The sequence below is a fragment of the Sturnira hondurensis genome, unplaced genomic scaffold (assembly GCF_014824575.4).
Source record: "Sturnira hondurensis isolate 20B ecotype Veracruz unplaced genomic scaffold, ASM1482457v3 Scaffold0013381, whole genome shotgun sequence".
Classification (NCBI taxonomy): Eukaryota; Metazoa; Chordata; class Mammalia; order Chiroptera; family Phyllostomidae; genus Sturnira; species Sturnira hondurensis.
The window spans coordinates 2,022,041-2,043,636 of record NW_028086012.1 but is presented as its reverse complement, the minus strand read 5'-3'; the positions used below and the strand labels follow the sequence as shown (position 1 = coordinate 2,043,636).

The 21,596-nt window shown below is 48.1% G+C and overlaps 1 protein-coding gene across 1 annotated transcript in view; it reads right to left on the bottom strand.

Moving 5' to 3' along the window:
* The window catches only part of CSMD2 (CUB and Sushi multiple domains 2), a 268,001-nt gene that overhangs the window by 184,742 nt on the left and 61,663 nt on the right, over positions 1-21,596 (bottom strand). Inside the window, exons 7-8 of the mRNA XM_037061417.1 lie at positions 14,849-15,175; positions 10,803-10,997 (exon numbers count right to left, since the gene is read on the bottom strand). Coding sequence (XP_036917312.1) covers positions 10,803-10,997; positions 14,849-15,175 — 522 coding nt within the window. The remainder of the gene's footprint in view (positions 1-10,802; positions 10,998-14,848; positions 15,176-21,596) is intronic.

Genomic DNA, 21,596 nt, shown 5'->3' with positions numbered 1-21,596 from the left:
CGTTCTTCCCATTCCCCAGCTTCCCTCTGCACCGCATCTTTCCATCATTCTTGCCTCTTCCTGCAGTCGGACCCATGGCCTCTGTGGTGGTCACAAGAGCTCATCCTGCACTCCTTCTCAGGGCACTTGGTCGGACCACTGTTGAAGTCATGCTAGGCCATGTGACTGCCTTGACCGATGAAATGAGAGAAGTGATACGAGTCATGTCCAAGTGGAAACCTTAGGTGCCAGGGCGAGACCTGTGAAGTTTCCTGCCTTGGTGACTGTGGCACGAGAGTGGAGGTGGCGGTCAGGCCTCTCGGTGCCTCTGAGGAGCGGAGGCTCTGATGACCCTGTTATTCACCCTCGTGTCTGGGTTACATCATGCTCCTGTTTGGAGGCCACTGAGACTTGGGGGCCGTTGTCAGCACTGCCAAACCTTGGCCACCTGCACCAGTGCACCGCCCTCCCCAGGCCCAAAGCGGCTGCTGCGTTCCCCGCCCCACCATGGCCTGGGAGCCCACTCACGCCAGGCATTTAGCTGCACGTCAGTAATCACGTCCGCTCTTCACAAAACACAAGCCCAGGGAGGGGGTTGCTGTTATTCTCTCCATCTTACAGCTAAGTGAGCTGACCCCAGTGGAGGGTGGGTAACAAGTCCTGGGTCAGTGCGTGCGAGCGCTTGGACTCGCACCTAGGAAGGTGGCATGAACCTAGAGGACTTGAGCCCAGCGGCCTCCCAGCGTTAGAGGAGCCCCTGCCCCTCGGAATTTCCTTCCCACGGGACTACCAGACCCCAAAAGTGGCCTGAATAAGACCGGGAAGGGGGATAAAGAGCTGCAAAGCATTACTACGTCTACAAGTTTTTGTAAACTCCTCCGGATAATCCGTTTCGTTATGTGCAGCCGAATGCGGCACACTTTCCCTCTCTGAATTCCTGGAAATACCTCAAGTAACTGTCAAACACTCTTGATAGAGAGTTTTATTTGGAAGTTTAATTAAGAAGGATCAATAATAATAATAATAATGGTGACAACTCTTACTGATGACAAGACAATGCCTGCTTTATTACCCCCATTTTACAGAGGCTAAAACTAAGGCTAAACAGGCAGAGATTAGCTCAAGAACTAATGGAGTCAGAGCTGGGATTTAACCTCAAGACCTCTGACTCCAAATTCCCCAGCAGCACATAGCCGCCCTGCAACCGCAGCCAACAGTCATGAGCTCATGGGCACTGAGAGCTTACCACACGTCGGGGCTTATGGATTAGCCTTGTGGGAACTGCAACACTAAAAGGCAGACACTATTATTATCCTCACTTCATAGGCAGGGATTATCACCATTTTCAGTAAGCTGAGGCTTGTAGAAACTAAGTAATTACATAGCACCTACATCAAACATTGAGAGTAAATAGCAAATGGGTATTATCCCTTCCAGGGTGAACCTAGTTTTCAAAAGCCATCTATCCATCTCTCTGAAACGACTAAAGCCTTCTTTGCTCTATTTCTCCAATGGACACAGGAGACCTTGTAGGTGGGGAGGGATGTGCCAACAGCTCCGTCCCTGGGTCCCCGTGCAGGTACCGAACGAACCTGGGCAGCAGTGGGGACTCTCTCTTGGCTCCAGTTCCACACAGGCCCAGCCTCTTTGGTTGCTGGACTCCGGATCTGCTTGCACACTTTCCAAGAAGCCACCGACCACACAGTTGCTGGCCCGCCTCAGCTACTCTCCATTCAGTTCTGTTTACCAACCAACAGAACCCTATCTAAAATCTGCAGCAAGGGAAGCCCAACTCCTGGCTTTGCTAGTCTTCGTCTTCTCTCTTCTGCCGTGTCGCTTTATCACCTCGGCCACCTCATCTTTTCCGCTCACGTGACAGTCCAACGACCTCTCTAATCTTTCAGCCCTTCCCCCTATTAGCTCAGCTTTATATTGCAGGTAGCAGTTGCCAGGCAGGGAGGAGGAGGGGAGGATTCCTAAATGCCTATCTCTTTAACATTTGAAAGGAGGCTCAACCTCACTCTAATAAAATACAGATTAAAAATACAATGAGAAATTATTTCTCATCAGGTAGGCAAAACCCGGAGTTTGGTGACCTGTGACGCTGGGGGAAGGCAGGTATTCCAGGACCTTGCTGGTGGAAATGCACGATGACACAACCCCTATGAAGAAAAACTTGGTCGTAGCCAGCAGAATTCATATGTATTTACTCTACAACCCAGCAATTCTGTTTGCAGAGCTCTATCTTCAAGATATACTAGCAAAACATGAAACAACACATGCACGCACACACACATATATATCTCCAAGGCTATACAAGGCAGCGCTATCCGTAATAAAAAAAATTGAAAACAGCCCAGATGTTTAGCAATGGGGAGCTAAGCGAATAAACTGGGGCAATCAACAACATGCATTAGGCAACTATACACTACGAGTGAGGAACAGGCTATACATAATGTCTAGGAGGGGCCCCTGGAACACATGAAGTGAGTAAAGGCAAGGTAGAGAGGTCAAAAAATAATCCCATTCTAGAATTCTGTATCTGAAAAACAGGTGGGAGACACACACACACGCATTTACTCATCTTAACAATCAATGAGAGACTAACCAAAATCTGAAGATTACCTATGGAAAGAGGGAGTGAAGAGCGTAGAGAGGAAACAGTTAGGGTAAGCTAGACCTACTCAGTACATACCTTCTCTTAGAGGTTTTGATTTGGAACTGAAGATATTTTGCACAGTTAGAAAGAAATATTGAAATTTGATAAGCCACCCCTCAAAACTCATACAGCAGAGGAAATAAGTGAATAAAATACCGTATTAGTTGGCAGCAGAATCACACATGGAGAAAGGAGTCAAAGCAATTTAAAAACACAGTAATTTGATACCCCGCCCCCAGTACGACGATACAGGGGAAAAAGACCTGAAAGAAACGCAACTTCGACTATTTCCAGCAGTCGCATTGCTGTGCTCAGGACCGGCGTTGCGGTTCTGGGACTCCCGGGCATGGAGGCTGGTGTTGGTGGGAGCTGGGAGTCTCAGCATGAGTGGGAGGAGACACAGCCGTGATATCGGGGAAGGCAAGGAAACAGGGTTCTCGCGTGGAAATGAAGGGAACCCATGGTGCATTTTATCTTCATAAAATCCTTCTTCGCTCTCAGTTCATTGCAAAGACTTAAAAACAAGGACCTACTCAATAATAATAAGCACCTCCAGAACCCAGATTCCAAATTCCATTTTTCACTTAGCAAAAAAACCAGGGCCCTTTGGAGAAACAGTGGATTCTAGGTCAGGGACAGAAAATGTATAAGATGAGGTTGGGCTAATTTCAAAAGGCCCCCACTGGGACAACTGGAGAGTAAATCAGAGTAATAACAGCAATGGATTTAAATACACACAGTATGTTTAAATACATTGGACTTTAATAGTATTTAAAAATGTTCAACTGTGGAAGGTGTTAGGGAATCAACTCATTAATATGAGAACTGGTAAATAAAGAAAAATAATGAAGTATTTCTCCTGCCTTTTCTTCAGGCACGATACCTCAGGGTAACCAAACCGTTGACGTGGGCAAGTTCTCTTTCAGCATGCCGGCTGATGCAAGAAGAAACAATAGCACATCATTCCTGTGCGGTCCCTAGACTAGGGTCGTGGACGGTTCCCGATGGTCCCCAAAGGGGGAAAACCAGACATTACGTGCCTCCGATGGAGGCCCAGAGCTCTGCTTATAAAATATTCTGTCCAAAAAAAAAAAAGGAATCTAAATCTAATTAGGTTTCTAGATATTACTGCCAATTAGAGGAAATATAAAATAGATAAGCTCATGTTAAACAACCTCTGAGGGACGCAGTCACCAAAACTCAGAGGGCAAGACACTGCTCAGGGTAAGTGTGACCTGGTTCCTCCAACCCAGCATCGCAAGGGGCGGGGAGCCACAGAAGACTCGAGACTCGTAGGCCAATTGTAATATGCAAGCTTAACTAGGATTCTGACTTAAAAGAAAAGACACTATAAAAGGAAAGATTAGATAATCATGGGAATTTGATTGTATGAAGTCATTATTTTATTGTTTAAGATAAGGGTATTATGGTTCTGTTTTAAGGAGTGCTTTTTTTCATCTGTTAGGAATGCACATTAAAATGTTACGGATGAAGCGTTTTACCTGAAATTGGCTTCCCAGTAATCCCCGAGCAGGGTGGTAGTGGGTGGTGGCATAAAGGGAAACAAGACGGGCCAGGGGTTTGTGATGGTGGGAGCCGGGTGATGGCTGCAGGGGGGCTCATCACACGGCTCGCTCTGTCGGGGATTTTCAGGGCAACCCTTAGGGCAAACGGAAGAAGTGAAAGCGGCGACTCGAGCAGACATCTGTGTAGCTCCGTCATAGCAGCGTTATTTACAACAGCTATTTACAAAAGGGGAAAAGAGCCAGAGTGTCCGTTGGCAGAGAGATGCATAAACTAAATGTGGCGTGCACATACAGTGAAGCGATTTTCAGCCTTAAAAGGGAAAAAAAATCTGACCTAATGCAACAGCATAGATGGACCTTGAGAACATGCTAAGAGAAATAAGCCAGTCACGGAAGGATAAAGACTGTACGATGCCACTTATAGGAGGAACTTCGAGGAGTCAAATTCACAGAAAGGGGATGGTGGCTGCCAGGGGCTGGGGGAGGAGGGAAGGAGGAGTTAGTGTTGAACGGAGCACGGAGTTCTTCGGTTTTGCGAGATGAAGAGTCAGGAGACGGATGGTGGTGATGACCACACAGCAGAAATGCACTACATTGGTTGAGAGGGTAAATTTTGTTATGTGTATGTTATGAGCACCTACTAAGTAAAAAAATGGAAGAGAATGATGTTGGGGTAAAAAAGGAAACATACACACACATGCACACACAAAGAGGAAAAAAAGAAAAGGAAGAAAAAAAAGAAAGACCTGTGCCTAACCTAGTGCCCGAGACACAGTAGGTGCTCCATAAATATTTTTTTTCAAAGGAATGAAATACTGGTTGAGAGTTGAGATACTGGGGTCATGACTGAATTGTGTCCCTCCAAATTCGCAGGCCGAAGTCTTAACTCCAGTGAGGCTGTTTTTGGAGACGGTGCCTTTACGGAGGTGGTGAAGGCTAAACGAGGTCACAAGGGTGGACTGGGGTCCTCACTAGAAGAGGAATCGACAGTAGGAGAGCCTGCGCACACAGAGGAGAGGCCAAGTAAGAAGGCAGCCATCCGCTGCCAAGGAGAGAGGCTTCGGGAGAAACCAACCCTGCTGGCGCCTTGATCTTGGACTTCGAGACTCGAGAACCGTGATGAACAAATTTCTGCTGTTTAAGCCACCTGCGCTGTGATATTTGGTCATGGAGGCATGAGATGACTAATGCCCTGGGCTTCTGATAAGTGGCTGGTGTCCTCGTGAGGGATGGCCCATCCCTCCTGTCCTCCGAGGCTGAAGCCGTACAAGGCAGTGATGGTACAACAGAATGATACAGAGAACTGCTAACATGTGAGAGCCTTGTCCTGTGTGTTCATCCTCACAGCGACCTGCACAGTGGCCACTCAGGTCAGCCTCCTGTCACAGTTGAGGAAACAGGTGCAGAGGAGTGAGGGACGCAGCCTGGAAACACACAGCTAGGGAGTGGCAGAGCCAGGAATTAAGCTCGGGTCTGACTCGGGGACCGCATTTCTAAGCACTGCGGGCGGCTTGGGAATGCCCGGCCTGATTACTGCCCTCCAAGGGCCGATCGTTCGCCGAGTGCGCATTGTGAATGACCAGGGGCAGTGAAAGCCTTTTCCTCTGTCTTCTACTTCGCCCAGCCCACCAGCGCCCTTCTCCACCCCTCACCATTCATGTAGAATGAAAGGAGAACTTTGGAGCGAGACAGACCTCGTTTGGTGATCAAGGGAGGGTCCTGGAACCAGAATACTTGGATTTGAATCCCGACTCTCCCATTCGCTCACTTGTGTGATCCTGGGCACGTTACCGACCCACTCTGTTGCTTCAGTTTCCTCATCTGTGATGTGAGGGCAATAACAGCAGGGCTGTCGGGAGGACCAGTTGGACAGAGCACGTAAAGCACTTGGCCTGGGGTCCGGCACCTGGTACAGCTCTGTCATCACTAGTTTGGCGAGCTCAGGCAAGTCAATCATCTTTTCGCCTTCCAGGATTCTCATGCACAGAGGGAGCATAATAATATCTTTCTCACAAGAGTGACAAGAAGATTGAATAAGATAATGTTAGAAATGCAATAACCACCCTTCCTTCTTCCTTGGAGGCCAAAGTGAGCTATAACCATCACTTAGAATCTTCTCGTGGGAGTGGGGAGAATTGACCTTCTTTCTTTTGTACAGAACTTGAAAATTTTCTGATTATAAAAGTAATACATTCAGTAAACACACAGAGGGGAAAAAACTGCACATGTTTATACCAGATTGTTAAACTATTTCTCTCTGGGGAGTGAGCTTGAGAAATGCGCGTTTTCACTTTGAACTTTATCTCACGCGTGCATTGTTTACATTTTTTACAACCGCCAAGTATTACTTTAAGAATGAAAATACACACTCACTGTAGATCATCTCCTGTTTTTTCATATACTTCTTGTGACATTTTTTAAAAGTTGGTTGGAGTCTCTGTCTTTTCATCAAGAGTTTAATGACCTTTATGATACGTCTGTCTTACGACTATCATTTTGTTTTACGACGTTATTTCTGCTGCTTCCGTGGGGTGTCCTGTCTTTCTCTTTTGTGACAGACGAGTATCTGTTTTGATTTTCTACTGGGACATGGGAAGTAGAAAACCTGCTTTTCGTCCCGTTTACGGCTGATGCTAAGTCCTTCATAAACAGGTCTGAAATTACGTTCTCTCTAGTGCCGGGCTGTCAGACTCACTGTCACCGGGGGCCACATCAGCCTCGAGGTTGCCTTCAAAGGGCTGGATGTAACTTCAGGACTCTATGAATGTAACTGCTCCTTAACAGTCAAGCGAGAGCTCAGCGCTGCTGCTGAGTAGAAACAAGGTGCCGGGCGGATAAAACGAGGTGGAGGGCCAGGTTCGGCCCACGGGCCCTGTGTTTGCCACCTGTGCTCTGGTGACATAACTGAGGAAGAATGCAGTAACAGTGGAGCCAGGAGTCTGGGTTCGGATTCTGCCTCTGTCACTTACAAGCTGGGAGAACCCGGGCAGGTGACTTAACCTCTCTGTACCTCAGTGGGAACAGTAACTACACCCACTTCCTAGACTGGCGCACAGCTGAAATGAGTAAGGAAAACACTTATCACAGCGGGATATACTTAGCTGATGATTCTTCTTTAAGAGGCGGAAATGAGGAATGTGCAGAGCGCTAACCAGGCAGCTCTTTGTAGATGCCTTCACTGCCTGGAATTCTTTCTTAGGAAATTCCTCACTTTAAACATCAGAAGCCCTTATGTTCTCTGGATCAGGGGTCATCAAAGTCCAGCCCAGGGACCAAATCCAGCCCCTTTACTTGTGTTGTCTCAGGCTGTTTGCATAGAGCAATGGCCGGGTGGTGGTTCACCAAGCCCGAAACACTTCCTAGCTGGCCCTTTAAGAAAAGTTTGTCAACTTCTGCTTTTCAGCCAGATAATCACCCTTCTTTCTAAATTTAGGAGAAGCAGCCGTTTTCTCCCTTGTCCCATTACAGCCTCTCAACAACTAAGTGGCTCTTAGCATCTATTAAAAGATTTTTTAAAAGACCATTAGCATCTGCATTTAATTGTCCACAAGGTGGGGATGCTTAATCAAAAACAAAACTAGGAAAATTGAAAAAGACAAAGATGCTGATTACAAAGCAGGGTTCTCCCGAGGCTGGGACACGAGGGGGGAAGTGGCCACCAGGGGCCGGCTTCCCAGGGGTTTCTCCACCTGCCCTGTTCTACGGTTTTAGGTCTGGGATTGGCCACTGGACACGGCGTCTCTCACTGCCCCTCTGACGTGCTGCTACCCAGGTCCCCGGAAACCAGGGTGGCAGCCAGCAACCCCTCACGCAGAGAAAAATGAACAGGCTCTTCTTCCCTGTGCCATGTCACGGTCTCTGTAATAGGCTGCCTGTATTTTTGGTCCCTCAGGGACAGAATAAATGAAATGGTTTTAATTTCAAAATCAGGACTTTGCCTATGAAACAGGGAGGTGTGTTAAGGTCCATGAGCACGGGACAGACCGTCTCCTGTATCATGTGTGATCTCGAGTGTTTCAGGGCACTCGGTGGCCATCGGGCAGGACAATGGCCGAGGAGCCCCTGATCCCGGGGGCAGCAGTGCAGAGATGAGGAGGGTTCTGCAGTTACCGAGTCCTGACGCCTCTTCAGAAGGAAGGGTAGGCCTGGCTGGGACTGAGCCCCCATTGGCTCAGTGGCAATGGGACATGGGCTTCTGGCCCAGAAGTGAGGAGGATCTTGGTGGGAAGATAAGACCGAGGTCCCTGGGGTTGGCAAAGAAAAATGTAATAGTGGTGAGACCAAGTGTCCAATTGAGTGGCCTGGTGTCCGCCCATGAAGAGCAAAAGGAATCAGGGTACTCAGGTGAGCAAGAGACAGCAGGGGAACGTCTTGAACCAGATGGACCAGCGCGAGGGAAACCAGAGAAGTCGAAGGAGAGCACCGAGCACCAGGGAGAACGAGGGGCCCGCCTGGGGAAAGGTGCACGACTGCCCACTGACAGTCCCCAGACCCCGGCTCTGCTTGGCTGCTCTGCAGCGCCATCAGCTTCCCCCGCAAACAATCCCATCAGACATGCATGACCATCCCCCTGCTGCCAACGTGGGAATTCCCTCCTCCGCCAGCTCCACAGCTGGGAGCGGGTGGAGCCGCAAGCTTCATGCCGGTTCTCTGATGTTAGAGCTCATGTGGTTTCCAAAAGGGCTCACTCTACTGGGGTACGTGGCAGAGAGGCCATGGGGGCCTCGCTGTGGGACTTCGGAGAGCACAGAGTAGTCTGTTCACCTCCTGACTGGGGCAGGCGCTGGGAAGGATGGAAACGTACCACCCGACGCCCCCGCTTTGTTCCCCAAGGGCAGTGACACTCATCTGACTGGTCTGGGGAAAACATGGCGAAAATCAGGTGAAAATAATGCTCACAGCCGACGCGCACTGAGTGCTGCCTCTGCCGGGCGCTGCTACAAGGACGGTGCCTGCTCACGACAGCCCCGTGAGGAGGCTCCCATTATTACCCACGCTTTACAGATGGGGCAACTGAGGCACACAGAGGCCAAGTTGCTTGCTCAGGGTGACTCAGCTGGCAAGTTTCAGGGTGGAGGCAAAAGGTGGTCTGCTGAGAGTCAGGGCTCTGGGGGCTGTTAAAGAGGCTCTGACCTAGTTAACCGTCCATTCATTCATTCATTCACTCAGTGATTCATCAAGCGGTATCGCCGGAGCATCTAGGTGCCAAACAACACAACAGTTGTGGCCATACAAGGCCAAAGGTGACCCCCTGACCTCATGGAGCTTGCAAACCAGTAAGAGCACAGCTAACACTTTGGGGTACTTACTTCCTGCCGGGAACTGCCCTTTTCATATGCATCTTACTATTATCACCTCCCCACCCTTTTAAGCTGAAAAAAACAAGAGGCTTGGAGGGGAGAAGGGGTCTGCCAGGATTCCAGCCCAGACCCTGGCACATGCACTGTGCTCTCCGGGGCTCTCCTCTCCTCCCCTGCCTGTTACCTCTGGGGCAGTGCTCCCACTAAGCACACCCCGCTTTGTTCTCCTGTCCTCCCGCCTGCTGGCCTGTGTGCTCAGATTTGGGTTTGGGGGCAGGGTATGTAGAGAGGTCTCTCAGGTCCCTACCCGCCATCCACAAGTGGGATGAGGAAGAGGCTTCCTGGCTCCCACAGGAGGGAACCACAGCCCTTGTCTCCTTGGACACGGCCATGGCACCAAAGGCCTACAGGAGACACATCACTCATCCACTGTTTGCAAATTTGTATCGAGGGCCAATTCTGTGCCAGGCAGTGTGCTTGGCACACAGATTTGATGTGATCCTGCACTCGAGAAGCTTCGTTTGTGTTTTGAATGCCTGCAGTTTGATGAACAGATGGCTCATCTCTGAAGTGGCGTCAAAGCCTGCTCTGGGGGGCAAGGCGGGACTCGGGAGACGCCATGGTAACCCTCGTGCTTGTATCAAGCTGTGTTTCTGCTGGCTGGCCCGCCCTTAGTCTCCTGGAGATTGACCGCAAGGATAACAAGGGTAACAAGGCAGGTTTGAATGGGTGCACAAAGGCCAAGCTTGGGAGACGTTCCGGTCATCGGGGAAATCAGTGTGGAGGACAGAGTGGCAGATGCAGCTGCCCTGTGTAGGAGCAGGAAGCAGGGCTCCTGATGGCTGTGACTTTGAGAGTCCCCAGTTGAAACAGGCGTTTGAGGCCTGGCAGTCTAAAACCGGTGTAACCCCTGACTGGCGTAGCTCAGTGGATTGAGCGCGGGCCTGCAAACCACACAGTCGAGGTTCAATTGCCAGTCAGGGCACATGCCGGGGTTGCAGGCCAGTTCCCAACAGGAGACTCACGAGAGGCAACCATACATTGATATTTCTCTCCTTTTCTCCTTCCCTTCCCCTCTAAAGATAAATAAATAAAATACTTATTAAAAAACATAAATAAAACCGGTGTTTTCTCCAGTCTACTCTCTGGTTACAATTCAAACTTCTAGGCCAAGTGGTCCTTTGAGCCCCTGCCATTCCGGTGCGAGAGTGAGAGGGTGGCCCTGAGTCCTGGGAGAAGAGGAAGGATGACACAGAAAGGCACCACTGGCTCAGGCCCCTTGGTCCCCTCCTCAGCCTCTCTGGGGACAGCCATGGCCCCAGCCCAACAGGCACATACCTTCGCACCGCAGCACGGCGCTGTTCCAGACCACACTGCCCTCCTTCAGGATGCAGGTGATGGTCTCCGAGCCCTGTGTCCCGAGGAAGCCTTCATCACAGAGGAATGAGATGGAACTCCCCAGCTGGAGGCTGTCACCGAACCGTTTGCCATTCACCGGGACGCCGGGATCTGGGCACTCGTTGTGTCGGAAGGCTGCATGGATGGGGGTCAAGGGTGTGATTAGGTGGAGCTGGTGTGCAGATGGACCCCCCCAAAGAAAGTCATCTGCATTAGGATGTTCCACCCTAGACCTCGTCCACTTCCGCGAGAACCCACGGTGCTGGAGGGAGAGCCAGATGCCCTAAAACCAGGCAACGATGTGCCGCGTTGGGCATGAAGCAGGGGATTGTTAAGCCCCATCTCCTGCCTTCCCAAGCACCTCATCCAATTTCACTCTAATGAACATTCACAGATCAGTGGTGGGCTCAGTATTGCTCATATTCGCTCATTTACATCACATAATGATTCCACGAAGTAGCTATTATTATCCCAGCTTGCAAATGAGGAAACTGAGGCGTAAGGAACAGATCTGTCTCCTCACTGTCAAATCCACTCCGTGCCTCCCTAACTTCAGACAGTGACGGGTCACCTATGTTGCAGGTGAACTGGGCTCCAGCTCCTGTGACGCTAATAGACACTAAGCATCAGGAAGTAGGTGCCCTGGAATCAACGCTGTCCGAACCCATTTCCTTCATCCCCGAGCCGCTGTCAGGCTGCCTGGTACTCTCCCAGGCAATTGATAATGCAGTTGGGGACGGGGGAGGACAGAGTCAGGACACTTCTGGGTTTAATCGAGCTTTGCCTCTCGTTAGCTACTTGGTTCTGGGCAACTTATGTAATCTTGCTGAGCCTCTGTTTCCTGACCTATAAAATGAGATCGTACGTCCCTTGCAGGGTCATTCTGGGATAGAAATAAAATGCAAGTTGATACGAATAGCAAAGTGGAGAATACTTGGTACAGCTCCTGATAGATGGCAAGGGCTGCTGAAGAATGAGTCCCATCCCTTCTTCCCGTTCCCCTCCATCTCCTCCAAGCACACTCCCAGGCTGCCTCCCTCAGGGGCGCCACTGTCCCAGCACTCAAGGGGCTGAAGCCACACCCTGGTTGCCTCCCTATTGTTTTAAGGAAGGTGGCTTTGCAGTGGGAACCAGGCTCCCTGGCTGCACGGGCAAGTACCACTTTAAAAAGCTCGATTTACACTCTTCTGGAATTGTCTGGAGATGGGAACATTGGCTCGGTCAGAAACAGAAGCAGCTCGCCCTGGCTACTGATGGATCTTGCTGGAGGCAAGAGGCCTGTAGACCTGGGGATCCTTCTAACTGAAGGGGAGCGTGGGGGATCTGGCATGGAGATGAGTGTGATGGTCCCTCCCAGAGCCTCCGCAAAGTCCCCAACTCCCAAAGTCCCCAACTCCCGTCCCTCCTTTCCTTTTGTGGGTTGCACCCAAAAGGGATGCACCCCCCTTTGCATCCCTTTGAGATGCAAAGTTGAGGTCAGCCCAGACCTCAGTCTCCCACACTTTGTTAGGAACCAGGACTATAAGGTTGTCCTACACATTCACACACAAATCTGACTATGAAGCTATTTTCAATATCTGGGGCCAAAAGCTCTATGTCCGGGATTTCAGTACTGCCCAGATCTACCTGCGTGTCTTCTCCAACCTGCCTACTGCCGTGTAAGAAGGAGCAGCTCTCAGCCTGTAATGTTTTTGGTATGGGGTCCACTATGGTGACTGCAGAGTGCTCACACAGTAGGTGCTCAGGAAATAGTGGCTCCTTTAACATTGTTGAAGATATTCTGGATGTGGGGGGAAGGGCTGGGTTTAGTCCAAGGAGCTCAAGGCATGGGAAAGAGTCACCGGTCCTTGTTGTAGGGACACAGGTCATGCTAAGGGGAAGCCATGGAGACAGCTGCCTGGGGAGGAAAGCGTGCCAACACTGGGCAGACCCCAGCTCAGCCTGGATGGTCGTCAGCTGGGCTGTGCCCCAGGAGATGGCTGTCCTGCAAGGGAGACCACGCTACAAATCTTCCCAAACACTCGGCCATGGATTGTCGTTCACCAGCTTCATCAGAACTGCTCCAGAAGCCTCTGCAGTAGATCCTGTGGCCTCAGCCCCTTGGAGACTCTGATTCAGCAGATCTGGGGTGGGGCCCAGATTTAAAAAATTATTTCTACCTAACCACCCAACTGCCCATCTGTATGGACGCACAGAAAAATGCCTGATGTCTGTAAGAGTGTTCACCTAACGTTGGCAAGAATTGTTTCTGGGTGGGGGTTTGGGGCGGTGCTTACCATTTCTCCTTTTACCTGCCCTGTGTTTTGAGCGTGTACCTACTGGGCGTGTACTGCTTCTACAGTGGTGGAGAAACCTGGGGCAGGAATGTGAGGTGGGAGCTTGGTCCTCGGGTTGGGCCCACCACCCCGTGCCTCTTTCTTCCACCCAGGGGCCCAGCATTGGCTCCTTTCCTGGAAAATAGGACTCACTAGGGTTTGGTCTTCCTGGGAGATCACGAGCGTGAGTTTCTGCTGCAGGTGCCCCACCAGTGTCCACACTGCCACTGACCCTGCTGAGGTCTCAGCTGTCACCATCCTGGACAAACGGGGTCTCCCTGGAGACCTCTTACTCTTCTTTGTCCCACTTCCCCAGGGGAGAAGGAGTGTTGAGTCATTCATGGATCTTTCCACTCAGTAAACATTTACTGATCCTTACCACATACCAGATGGGCAGGGAGTAATACATTCCCCTACCTGTGCAGAGCTCACAGCCTCATGGGGAAGCAGGCTGACCTAAAAGCTAAGCTGCAGCGATAAATGGGGAGGATCAGGGAAGACAGACTGGACTCCGCCTCCTGCTGCCCGTGGATGACGGGGGCAGGGGCAGCCTGGAGGAGGTGTGCTCCCAGGAGGCTGTCTCTAGCGAGTCTGGTGTCCTGAGGAAGGTGCTGAGGGGAATGGCAGCGGAGTGCTTTAGCTTGGGTTTCCCTTGGAATCTGGGGTCCTCAGTGGCTGGCCATTTGGCACCTATTGTCTTCAGCTTAATTCTACCCCAGGGACAGGTGAAATAAGGAAGTCAGACCTCTGTGCCACGGATGAGGGCTGGGAGCTAGCGGGAGATCAGTTCTGTCAGAATCACCAGAAGGACCAGCTCTGTGTGTGCATGTGTATATGTGCGCGCATGGGGTGGTGTTTGAGTTGGATACTGGCATTTCATAGGCAGCCTCTGGGAAAGGATCTAGGTAATTCTTCAGGCAGACCCAACTGTAGCCTCATTGGACAATATGTCATCAGCCAAGGTCATGGGTTATAGCTCATTATAGCCTGATACGTAGTTCTTGCTGCCTTTGGTCGCTCGTTATTTCCAGTCTCCAAGGTTCTGCCCCCACCCCTACCCTCACTATCATCCCAGGAGACACAGAAATGAAAATAATCACCGCGGAGCTTCAGGCTGCTTCTAGAAGGGGCCTGGGATTGAAACTGGAAGTGACAGCCTCCTCTGATGCAATGTCAGAGTGAGACAGACACAGTGCTCCGGACTTTTGTTCCTGATGTGAGAATGGGAGTGGGAACTGGGCGAAGCCCAGTGTGAGCGGGTCCCCAGGATACCTACAGTCAGCAGTGAGTGGGCGTTCAAGACCGCGGGGAGCAGATCGGAGAGGGACCAGTCACTAACGAGGGGATGACAGAGGCTTGCTCTCCCTCGGGCCCTTCATGGTTCTGGCTGTACCTTCTATTTCTAGGAGGCAGGGGGTGGGAGAAATGAGGTTCCAGGCTCTTTTTACATCATATATAGGAAATCAATGCTGAGAAGAGAGGGACTCCTCAGCAAAGAGCACGCTGGCCGGCAGCCAGCGCTTTATGCTTTTCCTTTTCCTGGTCCTGCTGGAGCCCCAGGCCTGGGCACTGCAGCCCTTGGAACTGGCCCACCCACATCGCCACGCCTCCGCCGTCCTCAGAGGCTGGCACTCAGAGGGATGGCCCGCTGGGGAGAGAGGGGGGACTCACTGGTAAAGGTGATGTTGAAGCCCCTCTTCCCTGTGGAGTGGTCAGTCTGGAACTCAAGACGGGCCACATGGCCGCTGCTGGTGATGGAGGAGGGGAGCTGGTTTCCTGAGAAGGTGCCCAGGACGGGGGCCTCGGCGGTGGCCCCATCCTTGATGACCAGGAAGTCGAATTGAGGCTCCACGTCAATGTCATTGAAGGCCAGGTGGATGCGGCTCTCGGGCCGGGCCAGGATGAGCCAGACGCAGTGGAGGTGGTTGCCGTAGTCCTCCGGGTAGTTGGGCGACAGGACGACCCCAGAGGGGCTGGTGAAGTTGAAGAAGCAGGAAACTGCAAGAGAAGAGCAGGGGAGGTCAGTGTCCCTGCGCTTACCTGGGCCGCTGAGGGCCGGCAGGGGGCGCCCTAAAGAGGGGAGTGCTCCTAGTCTAAAGAGCAACCAAAAGACAGGGTGACAGGAGGGCTGGGCTGGACTGGCTGGGCTCTGAGCTCTGGGCAGGGGGCGTGCCGGGTTCCCTGCTGCGTGTGGCGCCGGGAAGGGTCTCTCTGGCAAAGGGCAGACATGGCCTAGACACTCTTCTCGTGGCCCCTCTCTCTCCATCAGTGCTCACCTCAGGCAGCATCTCACGCTCCTGGTCCCTCATGTTGGGGACAAACCATCACTCAAGCTCAAGTGTAGTCACAGTGCCCAGCTCCTTAGCTGAGGAGACCCCCCAGGTGGTAGTCAAAGTGGACAAACTCCAAGTCTGTCGCTCTCCTTTAAACATTCTGGTGGGGAACTGACAGGTGTGCCCTGGGGATTCTGACAACCTCAAAGCTACGGAGCAGTGCTACGGAGGTGCCAGGGAAGCCCTGCCTTTCAGCCACGGGAAGCTTTGGGAGGAACCAGGGGAGAAAGGTGCCGGTGTCTCACCTTGAGGTCCTGCCCACTTCCTGTTGTCCCTCCTGTTTTGCCCTAAGGACCTACATCCCTGAAGACCCTTACGTTAAACCCTGTTCATGCCAGTAACTAACAGGCCCTAGAATTAAGTCGAGGTGAGGGAAATGCTACAAATGGAAAAACAAACTATTACACTGAACCAAAATTTTAAAGGAAAATTAAAAAATGGAAAAAAGTAATTGTAACAACTTTGCCAAAGGCAAATAGCAGTATTGAATTCGAATTTTTTAATTGCCTGAGTATCACCAAGATGAGCAAAGAGTATGCTCAGAGGATTGATATGAAAAAAATAGAACTACTATGTAAACACAGTCCATTTCAGTAGAAAAAAATAAATAAAAATATACAACCCAATATTGCTGGGGCTTCAAGGAAACTCATATGTATTTATTGCCAGTTGGAGTGTAAAGTTGATATAATCCTTCTGGAAGGGAGTATATGAATTCTCATCAACAGCCAAAAAACTATTCAATATTCTGCCTCAGTAATCTCTAGGAATTAATTCAAAAGAAAAAGAGCCACATGGACGGAGAGGTTTATAATGACATAATTTCATTACAGAGAAACAATGTGAACAACCTATACGTCAGTCCTATAACGTGAGGTGTATTGTAACATTTAATGCGATGCAGTTTGAATACAATTATTAAAGTGATAAATATGACCCTGTAGGAAGGAGAATACTAAACATCATTCTAAGTAAAATGGTAGATCATAAAATTATATGTATACTTTTGATTATAGCTCTTGAATATTTATTTCTCTATGGGTAAAGATTAGACATGAACCCCAAAGAAAAACTGTATTACAGTAATAAGTTTGTGGGTGATATTCTATCAAGATGAAACAATATTTAATTTTTCTGCCTGTCACAATGATAGAGGCTCATTCTAAGCATCTTTAACATATAAATAAAAGTATAAAGAAGGTAAAGACTAATGTGGACAAACATTTCAATCCCTTTATAACATTTATATTGATGGCTGGTGTTAATAATATGAAAACGTAAGTAAATTAAATATTTGACGTATTAATTATGATACAGTTAAGGTGAAAAAATAACAAACTCACGTTTGCAAAAAAGAAAAAATGCAAAACAAGGGAGCGGTGTGACTCCTCTGCTTGGGTTCCTCCTTCCCTCCCCGACTCCGCCCCTGCCCCGCCCCCTGCCCCGCCCCTTCCTGCATCGGGTTCAAAAGGCCACACAAAGCCCTCCCTGTGGATCCAGCAAAGGGAAGCCGAGACCTGGGCACATTCAGCCTCAGCCTTGTACTCTCCGTCTGTTGTTAAGTACAGACGGAGTTGGAGTCAAGGGGAAGGGAGGGCATGGAAAAGCTTTAAGCCAACACGAGACAGTTAATGGTAATTCAGTGATTATTATGATTATACGTTATTGGGGGCTTACTAAGCGCAGGCACTGTGCTAAGCACCTCCATCAGCTCCCCAGCTTACCACAATAACACTACAAGGTAGGTACTGTTATCAACCCCCTTTGAAGATGAAGACACCGAGACACACAGAGGTAACTGGCCAGGGCTGGGCATCTGGGAAATGGTAACAGCGAATTCAACTTCACGCAAATCCAGGCACCTTGAAAGCCATCTGACTCCAGGGGCCAAGCTCTTAGTGGCCCCTCAACACTGTCTCCCAGTAAGGGAACCGTACTGCCCACTGGGCTTCAATCTAATGGTGGAGTCACAGCTTGCTCTTAGAATCTGCTGGAGATCTGGGTACCAACCCCAACCATTACATCTGCACTGCACTGGGGGGCTCTAGGCCAGACACGGATGCCCTCACATACCTATCCCACCACCAGCTTTGGGGACACGCAGCTGCGAGCATAATGCAAACAACGCGGAGTCCTAACCTAACCTAACAGAGACAGCTACCACCTTCAAGACAGAAGGGAAAAGCCACGTGGCCTGCCTTGAAGAACAGCAGCGCAGTGAACTGAAGACAAAGAAGGACCACGATTTCAGAGGGAATATCATCAGGGGAAACCGTAAGTGTGTGAACCAATGGATTTGCTGCAGTGGAGAATTTAGTGAACACACTTGAGCCTCCACCCCACCCCCATCCCTCTATCACTTCATTCTTCTTTGCTTCACAGCCATGGAGTTTGCACATTGTAAAGCTCCAGGGGCACCATTTCGAGCAGCCAAACGGCAGCTCTACCTGTCACTCTCTGAAATGATCTTCTTCACCTGTTTATGGCCTGTCCCTTCTTCTTCCCAACTCACACACAGTGCTCCCAGAGAGCGGAAATCTTGTGATTCCTCTGAGTCCTGAAGGGCTCCCGCAATGCCTGCCACATTGCAGGAGCTCAATCGATATTTGCTGAATGAACCAATGAGTATTTAATGGGTGATGATGTCTGAGGAGATGGCGACATGAATACACGTGTCTCACATCTCCATTGCGTTCCAAGACCCAAATGCCAGAACTGACCAAAGTCTGTAAAAACAGTGGTGGCTGGATACTTGTATCAGCTCTGGAAACTAGGGAGAAACGCTGTGGTGTGCTCCTCCATGCGTTTCCCTTAGACGCAGTACAGATCCCTCTCTATGTAATTTAGAGCAGGAAAGAGTATGACCCAGCCAAGCTGTTAAACAATAGGGATAAGAGCTCCCAATGTTAAAGAATGTTAGTCACATAACAGTCATAAAAAGCCACTTGAAGATGTTTTCTACTGAATCCAGAGATGAATCAAAACAAAGAATTCAAGTATGGGAAAGTTGTGGTTAATAAAAGTTTTCGAAAGCATTGGCAACTGGCAGGTAAACCATATAGTAAAGTATCTAAATAATTGCTATAAACATGGTTATACAACAGAATGCAAGATGAACAATTATTCTCCAGAAGAGAAGATACAGGATATCACTCCTGCCCAGACCCCAGGGTAAAATATTGTAGATTAGGCAGATACAAAGAATAAAGTGGGAAGGAGGAGATATGCTAATTTCCTCAACTTAGACTAAAATTCTGTTACATAATCTCTGTGGTTCGCTTGAGAACTATAGGTTAAAGCATGGTTTAAAAGATATCAAACATAATTAGTAATAGACTCTAAAGTAGCTTATCTTAAAAATTATCAAAAGGGAAAAAGTAAAGCAGTCAATGTAGCAACAATTAAAAAGTTAAAAAATTAAATAAAAAGGAATTCAAAGGAAACACCAAGGAAGTATAAGGAGGAAAAGTATAAAGTGAAATGCAAAAAAAAAAAAAATCCCTGAAATTATTTATAACAATAAATGTATAGAGGTTAATCTATCCTAGTAAAACACAACCCTCATTTGGGGACAGGACACAAGGCTTATGCAAAATAAGGGAATGGGCCAAGATGGCTCAGACACCCCTGTAGGAGAGGGTTAGAACTGGCCAACACCCAGGCCATCACAGGGTCTAGAACCTTCCCAGGCGACCCTAATGCACAGCCAGGGCTTGAGAACTACTTGATGGAGGCAAATAAAAACTACATATTTAAAAAAAGGAGTTGTAATATATCAGACCCTTGGGTACTATCAGACTCTCGGATGATCCTTTTTCCAGGCTGAGTCCTCTAGATAGATTCCAAGAAACATTTGTTTTTGTGCCTAGAAAGAAACAGAGCTGATAAACTGATGCTAACAGAAGAGGAGCAGGTCCCTACAGCTGGATCTCCCATCCCAAGAGGGAGCTCAAACCCTGCAGCCAAAGCGGGGGAAGGGAGCGTGCGTGTGTTACAAAGGTCTCTCATGGGAAAAATAGGCCTACATGCTACACTGAAGTGTTTCTACGAGAGAACAGAGTTTACTTCTCGGTGCGAGGAAAACAAAACGTGTTGTGACTGGGTCTCATCACCATCCATCACCCAGTTTAAAAGAAGGAAAATGAGGTGCATTCTCCCTTTGGAAGTAGTTACCAGGCTGTGCAAATGGATCTTGACCTTGGATAAACCTTCAAATGAGGGAGCTCTCATTACATGACTCAGACTTTTGAAAAATAATAAAGGTAGAAAACTTGATAGCAAGTGAAGTACAACTGTGCATAATATCAGGTTATTATTTAACATGATCTTGAGTAGAAAATAAAAGGAGGGCTTTTGTTTGTTTGTTTGTTTGTTTTAGCCCTGGCCAGTGTGGCTCATTGGCTGGAGCATCTTCCCTTAACAAATGATTGCAGGTCGATTCCTCATCAGGGCACATCCCAGATTGCAGGTTTGTCCCTGGTCTGGGTGCAGGCACAGGCGACTCCTGGTCCAGATGTCTACAACTCCCTGTCCTGGCGTGGGTCCCCAGTCTGGGTGTCCTGGTCTGGGAGTGGAGGAAGGCAACCAATTGATGCTTCTCTTGCATTGATGTTTCTCTCTCTCCCTCCCCCTCAAAAAATCGAATGAAAGTGTCCTCAGGTGAGATGAAAAATAAATAAAATGAGCTTTTTGGAAAATCCTCTTTAACTATCTTCTCTTCTGGTGTTGTCACTGCTGGCCTCACTGCTTTCAAAATGATTATTCGGTTCCTAGAGGACTGGCAAAGCAAGACAAAATCCAAAGCTGATATTTTAAAAATGGATGATGCTCACATTCAAAATAAAGCTATGACAGTTATGATACATTATGCCCAAAAGCACTGAAGCAGACAAAATGAACTATTTAAAAATATATAAGAAGAGAAAAAAATATGTTCATCTGAAGCCAAAAGTAAATCAAGATAGAGAGGATCTATAAAATACTGTGAGTGTGTATGTGCTATATGAGACTCTGTAACTTCAAGCCAGAAGTGCCACAAAATACTACAGAAAAAGACTTTATATTAGGCTGTAAGGAAATCTCCACAAATTCCTCCACCAAGCAAAAACTGTTGGGGCATATTTTCTGTTCACAGTGCAAATAAATTAGAAACCAATAATAAAATAATAAGGAAAAATTCTAATCACTTGAAAATTCACAAAACCTTGTCCTAAATAAGGTCTTGAGTTCAAAGAGGAAACAAAAGCTGCCAATACAGACAACTTTAATGATGATGATGATACTAAGCCAAAGCTGTATTTAAAGGCAAATTCATAGCCCTATTCATTATTAAATAATAATTAAAATAGTAAAATGAGTGTTTAAACTCAATAAGTAACAAAAAGAACAGCTAACCAACATTAAGGAGAGAAGGGAGAATAAACTTAATAAAGATAAAAGCAGAAAAAATAACTAAAGAGATCAATAAAAGATAAAATTTCATTGGTCTACCCAAGAAATAAAAAGAGAAAGGACATGGAAACACAGGAAAAAATAAGAAATTAAGGAGATAAGTCAATTATAAAAGGATAGTATTATAATATATTAATAAATTTAAAATATTTACAAATGAAGAACCTCTCAGGAAATTTTGAATTATCAAAATTGTGAGAAGGGAAAAACCTGAGAAATCTAGAAAATACTTAAGGAATAAGTGGTTTCATGGCTACAGCTTTAAAATTTTAAACAAACTATAATAGCCATGTCATTAAAGTTAATTTTGATACATATACCCGCATAAAAAGTACGTATGATACACATATTCACACCCACATATTTACACACCAACACATCCAGTGTAAAAAAATAAAATCCTATATGCAAAGTACTAGCAGATCAAATTCAGCCCTAAAACATTAAACAAACCTGACCTTATGATGGAAACAACACTATTTTTAATTAAATTTATTGGGGTGATATTGATTAATAAAAATCATATGGTTCTCTTCCTCTTTTTCTAATCCTTGCCCAAGGATATATTTACTGACTTTAGAGAGAAAGGAGGTGAGTAGAGAGAGAGTGAGAGAGAGAGAGAGAGAAAGAAACAC